The following is a 9,466-nucleotide window of genomic DNA, read 5'->3' as shown; positions in this document are numbered from 1 at the left end:
TCCCCCATGGCCAGGTGCTATATAAGGATGGTGCCACAGGGACCTTGCTTCTCCTCAGGGACATCTGCTGTGTCCACCTTTAAGGGTTATGACAGAGAAGACGAGCAGCGCTTTCATCATTTGAGGGTGAGGCTGAAAAACCAACTTTTTAAAAAAGTTTTAAACCATGCTTAAAAGTTTTATTTGTGCTCGAAGATAATTGTAACCCTTAATGTCGTTTTCCCAGCTGAACATCAGGTGCCAATGTCACCGTCTCTGGCGAGATCTGCTCCGAGCGAGCTCAACCACTGGTGGACCCAGCTGAGGTTTCGCCTCCAGAACAAGAAAGGATGGAACGAGATGTTGGATGAGACGTTCCTTCTCTACACGAAGAAGTAATAACACCACGTTTGCTTGGGCTTTTAACTGCTTTCCGATGAGAAATGGGACTCAAGGTTACAAACTGAGCCTCTGTCCTTTTGTCCAACAGCATAAATGACATTCCTCTCTTCTACGCGGCTAAAGTCAACAGTCCTGGTTGCATCAAGAAACTTCTGAGCTGTTCGTCCACAAACATCTTTGAAAGAGGTAAAAGTCAAACCTAAAGTCTTGTTGTGTTTTCTCATTGCTGTGGGTGATCTCTAATGTTGAACGCTCCCACTCAGGAGCGCTCGGAGAAACAGCTCTTCACGTTGCTGTGATGAACGACAACCTGGACGCCGCTGTGGCTCTGATGGAGGGAGCGCCTGAACTCATCAACGAACCCATGACCTCTGAGATTTTCCAAGGTTCACCTGCAGAAACACATTTTAACGCGTCGAACCGAGATGTCGTATTCTCATTAAGTCAAGTCAGTCTAAACAAGTAAACAACGAGCTCCTCACACAAAACAAACTTGTTCTCCTAACAGCTGGGTTCAACAGGGTGGGTTTCTTCTGAGCATGATAAGAAGATCATTGATATGCAAACTGGCTGTGAGATGCAGTTTACCTCCAGGCTTCAACAAAAGATAAAACTGCTGACATGAGTCACAGTTGTTCATATTGGGACAGAATCTGTTCTGGAAACAAATTCACCACCCAAATTATAGCTGCCTCAAAATCTGTGACTTCTCCCTGTCGCTCCAGCTGTTTCACATGATGAAGTCTTAACTTCATTACATCTCTAAGATTAAAATGATAGTTCAGATCTTTTATTGTGGGGCTCTGTGAAAAGGTTGCAGACAGTTAATATCTTTTGACTTGAGTTTGGAGGAATAAGGTTGAATTATGACCCGACTGATGAGCTAACGTCTAGTCCAAGCAAGGTCAAGACCTTTAAAAAAGAACGTTAATCTCAATAATTTCATTGTAGTTTGTGTGAAAGCCATTTTAGAAACCTTTACATCTCGATCGATTTCACATTCTATGGTTATTCCAGCAAAAACCTGTAAATTTTTCTGCAGAAGTGCCCCAGGTTGCACCAGAAGTTACCTGCTTTAGCATTTGTGCTTGCAAATAATCATAGAAAATACAAGTAATTTCAAAGTGTAAGTGTATGTGCAAAGTAAAGATTAAAAACAAGAGCTTTTGTGTGAGCTGCTGTGAGATTTTCGGAATTGGAGTCGTTCTAAAATGGCAGCGATCTACTGTCATTTCTTATATCAGCTGTTAGGTCCTCAATCAGGTCAGAATTAAACTCTGTTACTGTGAACTGTTTTGGAGATTGGATTACTTTATATGTTAGCTTCTTTACAGGGATTATTTTGAGTTGTTAACATGGGTAAAATTAAGTGTTGTTTTAGCTTCAGTTTATGGGAATCAGGTAAAACTACAGGAATAATATCTGTTCCCAGCAAGACATGTTTATTAAGAGGCAGGAAACAGTCTGTCTTTATCTGTTGCTTCATGAATAATCTATCAGAATTGATTTTACTTGTTTAGACTCTTCCTACAGAATAAATTCATGATGCACCTGTAGCTTTTTTTGGACAAATTTGAGAAATTGCCACAACTCTGCCTGTCTTCCTCAGGTGTCACCCCGCTCCACATCGCTGTGGTGAATCAAAACATCAACCTGGTTCATCAGCTGATTAGTTGTGGAGGTGACGCTGCCACACCTCGAGTCACCGGCCTGTATTTCAGGAAGAGGATAGGAGGTCTTCTGTACTGCGGTGAGTCAGCATGATCTCACAACTAAATAAAGCAGAGGTTGCACATGTTATTAGCAGCTCAGATGTTATACGGAGAAAAGTGAGGCTGCTTTGGATAAAACAATTAGCTGGATAAAATGTAGCGCTGTGTGTTTTCTGTAAAGCCACAAAAACAGATGACCTTTTTTTTTTTCATTTTTGGACAACAGGGGAGCACATTCTGTCTTTTGCTGTTTGTGCTGGGAACGAGGAGATCATCAACATGTTAATCGACGCAGGAGCCAGCACCAGGGTCCAAGATTATCGAGGTTTGAAATCCCAAATCCTGAGTTAGAGAAGACACCGTCTTATTTAAAACAAGGCAAAAAGGCAACCACGCAGACCCACACGGTCTGCACTAAATAATTTAGATTTATTGAGTTTAATTTGTTGCAGAATTGTGTGAAACATAATGTTAACACTGAAAATCCTTTATTATGGTGGCATCACTTTGTGTAAACATCTAAAATAGATGCAATTAAATTCAAAACAGTTGGATTTAGATTCAAATCCAGTCATTTACTGTCCATTTCAATTTGATACAGTGTGATCCAGTAAATTCTATAAATTATAAAATGTTAATCAGTTAAAAAGAAGTCTGAGGAAGAAATTTTATAAATCACCTAATCGTTTCAGGTGAAAAATACAAAATAGGTTTGTGTTTGTTTAGTAAAATGACGTGTAAATGACATTTAGAGAAAGTGTTAGGCACAAAAACACAAAGATATTTAATGAAAAACCATCAATACATAAAAACTTTACAGTCTGTTGGTTTAGTTATGTTTTTGATTTAGTTTTGCCTACAAAATAACACATTGTATTAGAAAAAATAACACTTCATAAAAAAAATATAACAAAGATAGTGCTTTAAAGTTTAGAAAGTTAAAGTGCTTTACACGTTAAAGACCCGTTATAGTTATATCAACCCTACTCTGTTATAGTCATACCAATAAGCAATCTGTTATCTCATACCAATCTTACTATTAGCTAAAATGACCTGATTGATGTTTTTATCTGTATTTGGTTCTGTGCCTGATTGTTGTCTCTGTGTTGTAAAGCATTTTGAATCGCCTTGTTGCTGAAAAGTGCTATATAAATAAATTTCACTTCACTTCACTTCACTTAAAAAAATAATTAATATGAAATATTTGGTCCAGAGTTTTGTTTTGCATCTCAGGGACAAAACTGAAAGGAGATCCATCGAAACAAAAGAAGTTCTTATTTTAGATCTCTATTTGTCGGTTGTTTACGAGCAGTTGTCCTGTGTTTTTTTGGGTTTTTTGTCTTCTAGGCAACACGCTGCTTCACATTCTGGTTCTGCAGCCCAACAAGACCACTGCGTGCCAGGCCATCGACCTGATAATGACCCGCGATGCAGAGCTGGACCAGCCGCTGCCCCTCGACATGGTGCCCAACTACCGAGGCCTCACGCCCTTTAAACTGGCTGCCAAAGAGGGAAACATCGTGGTGAGCTCAGAACCGGGGCGAATCATTTCACTCGTCCTGCCAAACGGGCCGTGACTCCCTCTGTCTCCCTCAGGCCTTCCAGCACCTGGTGAACAAAAGGCGAGTAGTCCAGTGGAGTCTGGGACCTTTGACCTCTCACCTGTACGACCTGACTGAGATCGACTCCTGGGCCGACAACATGTCGGTGCTGGAGCTTATTGTGGGCAGCCCAAAGAGAGAGGTAGAGAACAACAAAACTACCTTCATTGTTATACATACAGACAGTCGGCCTGATGAGGACTCGAAATAACAAATATATTTTTGTTTTGAAGGCGAGGGGGATTCTGGAGGTGACTCCTGTGAGGCAGCTGGTCAGTCTGAAGTGGAACCTGTACGGAAAACATTATTTCAGGTAACTTTCTTTTTTTTTTTGGTTTTATTGTTTAAGGTAAACACCTCTGTTGTAGCTAACCAGACTGCTGCTTTTTTCTCGTTTAAGACTGCTGCTGTTGCTGTACCTCCTGTACATCGGGACCTTCACTCTTTGTTGTGTGTTTCGCCCCCTAAAGGACGCAGACAGGAACTACACAGAGTCAGACTACGATAAGACCATCAGGGTCCAGAAAACACTCAATGTGGGTCCCAGTCCAGAATTTCTTTATTAATACTCTCTAACTTATTCCAAGTTAAGTTTTGAATAAGACGAGACGTGAGATGCTATGTTTAGGCAAAAAAAAACTTGAAAGTTTTGCAATATTTTCGCTTGTTGAATATTTGTGGAATATTTTTATTTGGTGCCATTTTTCTTTTAGGTGTTTACAATCTTCCTTCACAACTAAACCACAACAGGATAGTAAAAAACTGCGCAGTTACAGAAACTCTGTTTATGCAGGATTTAACTTTAAATAGACCAAGATGAAAGGAAACTTTAAGGAGTTTTTCAGAGGTCTTTTGTTGTTTTATGCCATAAACAGATGTTTGCAAAAGTTCAAGGATTCGTGTTACTGTAAAGTAAAAGACATGAGTCATCAAGCGTCAAGAGTTTTGTAATACCTCTGTTGGCAAATATCACAGCAGGCGTCGTTCAGAATCTGTTAGTTCTTGTTTGGGGGTTTTCCACAGATTCTTACTGTACTTAAAATACATTCTGTAAAATTCCTGAGACCTACATGCAGTATTTCAGGGTCTAGCTACATATTTTTAATGACAGTCAAATGTAAAACACTGTGAAGGGAAAATTGGAGCCCCTTGAAGATTCGATGTGTTTACGGTTATTAGTCAAGATGTTTCCTTATATATATATAGTGACATTTTCTGGAACTCAAACCCAAAATATTATCAGTCCTTTCTCATGTTTAGAAGGTTTTCCTCTTTTAAAATGATCCACCTTTTTGTCTTTGCTTATTGCTGCCAAAACAGTTTGTTTTCTTTATCATTGGGTCTCAAGAGTTGATTTTTAAATGCATCCCTCTTGCTTAGCACTTTTTTTACTTCTTCAGCTGAATTTTGTGATTAGGTTTTCCTTCCGTGACGATTCCACGATTGTCATATTAAAGCTTGAGTCACTGAGTAAAACCGAACAAAAGGGAAGTCTCTTTAAAGACCTCTTGTTTTGCTTTGCTTTCAGTTTTCTCAGAGAAAGGGAGGCTTTTCTTGTTTTCCTTCATTCTTGTTGTTTGCCGTGTCCTAATCATTCGGTGAAGAAAAGCTGTAAACAACCCGAAATTGATTGGGATCAGGTTTGAGGAGTTAAAGGGTTTATAAAGGCGGAGAAGTCATTTTTGCGAACAAAACCCTAATAGTCCTGGAATTCAGTTTATTTTTAACTTCATTCTCTTTTAAAGCTTGGCTTATCCTTCCAACATCAAGCTTTTTACAATAATCAAACATTTGCATTCCACTCCATGTACCTAAACTCAAATAATTTGAAGGAACTTGTGATGTTTTTGCTCACAGTAGTTTAATTTTTCCCTCCTCAGGAGAGTTATGTGACTCATGAGGACAGTCTGCGGCTGGCGGGAGAGATCATCAGTGTCCTGGGAGCGATTGTCATCCTTGTGCTGGAGGTCAGTGTATCAATCAGGTTCCATCTTTATGGGGTGTTTTTTTATGTTACAGCACTGAAATATCTTCCCTTCATATTTCCAACAGATCCCTGATATACTGAGAGTGGGAGCAAAGCGTTACTTTGGTCAGACGGCCCTTGGAGGACCGTTCCACGTCATCCTGTGAGTTAGGACACCTCGGGGTTGTGAAATAACGCCACCATGTTTTACCCCGTTGTCTCATCCTGCTGCTTCTGTTTGTGCCGTTCGGTCCAGCATCAGCCACGCGTCCTTGGTGGTGTTACTGTGTGTGTTCAGACCCTGCGGGGTGCAGGGCGAGGCCGAGGTCATGGCGGTGAGCTTGGTGCTCGGCTGGTGCAATGTCATGTTCTTCGCCCGGGGCTTTGAAATGCTCGGACCTTATGTTATCATGATACAGAAGGTCAGTGAGAGTTTCCTGCAGCTTTTAGGATTTGTTTTAAGTTTTTGGGTTTTGAAGCTCAGCTGCTTGTGTTTTCTGTCTTTTTTGTCTAATTTCCTCCTAGATTATATTTGGAGACCTGACAAAGTTCATGTGGTTGACTGTCATTGTGCTCATTGGCTTTTCCACCTGTGAGTATACTTTCATTAGCAAGTCCCCAAGCTGAAAATTGTATGCTTTTTATGGCAAACTTTACTGTTTTTGCTTCATTCTTTCAAGCCCTTTGGATGGTGTACATGACCCAGGATCCAGAGTCCCTTCCTGCGTACCGCTCCTTTCCCATCACTCTCTTCTCCCAGTTTGAGCTCAGCGTGGGCCTGATCGACCTGCCGGTGGATCACACCTTCAGGACGCCCCCCATCGTCCACGTTCTGCACATCGCCTTCTCTGTGGTCTCCTACATCCTGCTGCTCAATCTGCTGATTGCCATGATGAGCGACACGCACTGGAGGGTGGCCCAGGAGAGAGACGAGCTCTGGAGGACTCAGGTGACGCTCGCATGTGGATCTAATCGTTGTTTTGACGTGAATTAAACTCTGCTGCATCAAGGTTACAGCTGGGATGTTATTGTGCAGGTCGTGGCGACAACTTTAATGCTGGAGAGGCGGCTTCCACGCTGTTTGTGGCCTCGTCTCGGAGTGTGTGGGCTCAGCTATGGCCTGAAGGAGCGTTGGTATCTCAGGTAGGAAAATACCGTCAGGCCAGGAGCAGTTCAACTCAGTTCATGTGTGCAAAAAAGCTTAATTTGAACAGTTTAACACTGAAAAGCAAACAACCCTGTATCCAGATCTGTGTTCAGTTTAACACTTTAAGGAAGTAGACAGAAAGCTTCAAGGAGGTGAGTAGTGTTTGTGCTGTTCCCAGTGATATTAACTGTAAAAGAGAAACTGAAGTAGGTTGATATCATGAGGGGATTCTGTATGTGACAACAACATAATTAAACCCCTGAAACTCTGTGCTTTTGCTTTCGGTTTTACCACTTTAAGATTATCAGTGGTTCACATCAGGCCACCCTTTTAAAAAATGTCTGTAGGCCCTCCTGAGTATCACACACGACAGGGTAAAAGTTTCTTCATTACTGCTGAGTCATGTCGTTTTAAAGTGACATGTCACCTTTGGGCAAATGGTTCAGATGCCTCAAAAGTTTTTACACCGGGGACACAAGAACTCTGAACCCTGCGATACCTGAAATGCAGTTATGCGAAGTGTTTTCTTTTAATTTGTAGTTTTGTTTTGGTTTATTCTATTCTATTCGATTCTATTTGCCACTAGCGAGGATTCTTCAGATTAGGCCTCAGTCCAGGAAGACAACCCCAAACCAAACAAGAGCCAAATACAACGACAAAGCTCACCACTCCGACTAAACAATTAAATCATCTAATATCTAAAGGATACGACAAAGAAAACCCCAAACTGAATGTGGAGTTTTAATTTGAAATCTTTTCACTTTTACAAACAGCAATGAAAAGAAGAAGGGATGCTGATCCTTTTGCAGCTTCATTAAAGTGTGTTTGCTGCCTTTAAATTCAAAATGAGTAGTAGATTGAAAAAGAAACTCAATAATTTCTGATTCGCTTTTGATGCACTTCTCATACTATTCTCAATGAAAAACAGGATTTAAAGCATTTGCTACTTGTTGCATTCTTTTTATTCTCAAACTACAGAGTTCCTGTCACTGACATAGGAACTCATCGCTGAAACTTTCAAAGTGTTTTTTTCTCAATATGAATAATAGCTGCATGATCTTAAGTTTCCTCCTTCACAGTAAACTTCCCCGAAGCTTAATCATTGTAAGAAGATCTAAAATATATGAGCTGACAGTTTCCTCCTGAATAAAACAGCCCTTCAGTATTCTGCACCAAGATTTACCATCACTGATGCTCACAATATTCCTCAACAGCTGAGTTTAAACTGCAGTTTCTGTCCTTTAATGTGGGCAAAATCTAATTTTAGTTTCTGTCTACCTGCAAGCAAATAAAAAACCCTGTTTTCTTTTATTTATCATTCTTGTCAAAGAGCCTTATTTGTGTCTCTCCACCTTGAGCTAAATTGATTTTTTCTTTCTAATAGAAATATGCTCACCGCAGCAGTTTAAATCAAATCTGATTTAGTTCCAATATTGACTTTAACGACTCCTCTTCGGCTGCAGGGTCGAGGACAGGAACGACCCCATGATGCAAAAGATGCGACGCTATGTGAAAGTCTTCTCCAAGGAGGACGAGAAGGAAAAAGAGGCGCAGGAGAAGTGCGACACGTCGAAGGGCTCCCCGATGCTTCGGTCTAAAACCAGAGAGGGCAGAAGCAGGAAGGCGCTGGCGGGCTGGGAGGTGATCCGGCACAGCGCTTTGGGTTTGGAGATGGAGCAGGAGGAGCCACAGGAGATCCAGGACATCAGATATGTGTAGAATCAGATTCTGCCTCATCACTCGTTTTATGAACTGTATTTCATTCCCTTAGAGTCAACAGTGCAATTATCCCTGCAGTATTATGCTATAGGAAAAGAGTGTGTTATTTTTATAGCAGTATATCAAAAGATGTAGCAGTAATATATGCAGAGCTAGAGAAACATTTAACTTGTCTTATAGCTGCATGAGTACTTTTATATATAAAAAAAAGAAATAAACTCTTCTTAAGATAAAATTACTGGCTTTTAATTGTATTTCAGCAGGAAAAGAAATCATTCAGTGCAAATGATTGATCTGTCACTATACAAAACACACAAAACGGAGCTGTTAGAAAATTTACCATCATACTATAAAGTAAACTAGCTTCTTTCAGGCAGTTTGTGTCTGAGAAGGTTCAATAATTTTTTTTCTGGATACTGACCGGAGTGCAACATGGAAAAGACAAACTATTTGCTGTGTTATTGAAGAGTTGCTGATGCTTGATATGAAAACACTCGATCGGGAAGCACAGGCGCCGTCAGATCTGCTGCTGGCAGATGAAATACGTGGCGGCCTGACAGGAGGCTCTGTCCCAGTTCGTCTCAGCTGGATCTGTGCTGCTTAGGATGGCACAGTCTCCATCATGAGGAGATTTCATCCAGAAACTGCAAGCAGACAGAAACACAAGGAGTCTTAAGATCCGTCCGGTTGTTGCACAATCTCATTTTTAATTTTAGTGAGGCAGAGATATAGAAAACACTCCTGGAAGAGGAACCAAATCCAGAAACAAATACTGGGCAGAAATAGTTAAAATAAATAAATAAAGTTTTATCTTGTCAAGTTAACACAAATCAAACAAGTGGTCAAAGGAAGTTGTTGCTCTTTTATATTTTAAGAAAACAGATATGTTTTAACTGTTCTCTCGGTTTTTTGTTTTTTTTTTTGGGGGGGGGGGGGGGGG

General features: G+C 40.6%; 2 protein-coding genes across 2 annotated transcripts in view; one reads left to right on the top strand and one right to left on the bottom strand.

The window, feature by feature from the left end:
- On the top strand, positions 1 to 8,761 carry trpv6 (transient receptor potential cation channel, subfamily V, member 6). Its single transcript, XM_017415380.3, has 17 exons — positions 1 to 126; positions 227 to 374; positions 470 to 567; positions 645 to 767; positions 1,991 to 2,131; positions 2,320 to 2,418; positions 3,441 to 3,616; positions 3,690 to 3,836; positions 3,928 to 4,007; positions 4,095 to 4,230; positions 5,575 to 5,661; positions 5,747 to 5,823; positions 5,917 to 6,082; positions 6,186 to 6,252; positions 6,341 to 6,609; positions 6,697 to 6,803; positions 8,271 to 8,761. Exons 2-17 carry the CDS (start codon positions 244 to 246, stop codon positions 8,524 to 8,526), a joined length of 2,160 nt encoding a protein of 719 aa, XP_017270869.1. The 5' UTR covers positions 1 to 126; positions 227 to 243; the 3' UTR covers positions 8,527 to 8,761.
- si:dkey-26c10.5 (uncharacterized protein LOC563797 homolog) overlaps positions 8,751 to 9,466 on the bottom strand; it is a 7,215-nt gene continuing 6,499 nt past the window's right edge. The window contains exon 7 of the mRNA XM_017415452.3: positions 8,751 to 9,170. Coding sequence (XP_017270941.1) covers positions 9,044 to 9,170 — 127 coding nt within the window. The 3' untranslated portion in view covers positions 8,751 to 9,043. The remainder of the gene's footprint in view (positions 9,171 to 9,466) is intronic.

Source organism: Kryptolebias marmoratus, linkage group LG16, assembly GCF_001649575.2.
Source record: "Kryptolebias marmoratus isolate JLee-2015 linkage group LG16, ASM164957v2, whole genome shotgun sequence".
Classification (NCBI taxonomy): Eukaryota; Metazoa; Chordata; class Actinopteri; order Cyprinodontiformes; family Rivulidae; genus Kryptolebias; species Kryptolebias marmoratus.
This window is presented reverse-complemented; position numbering and strand designations above follow the sequence as displayed.

Bases quoted from the DNA above. Each gene is read 5' to 3' on its own strand.
- trpv6 (XM_017415380.3), top strand. From the start codon at position 244: ATGTCACCGTCTCTGGCGAGATCTGCTCCGAGCGAGCTCAACCACTGG. The intron at 4,008-4,094 runs GTAACTTTCTTT...TTCTCGTTTAAG, and splicing joins TACGGAAAACATTATTTCAG to ACTGCTGCTGTTGCTGTACC. The intron at 4,231-5,574 runs GTGGGTCCCAGT...TTCCCTCCTCAG, and splicing joins GGGTCCAGAAAACACTCAAT to GAGAGTTATGTGACTCATGA.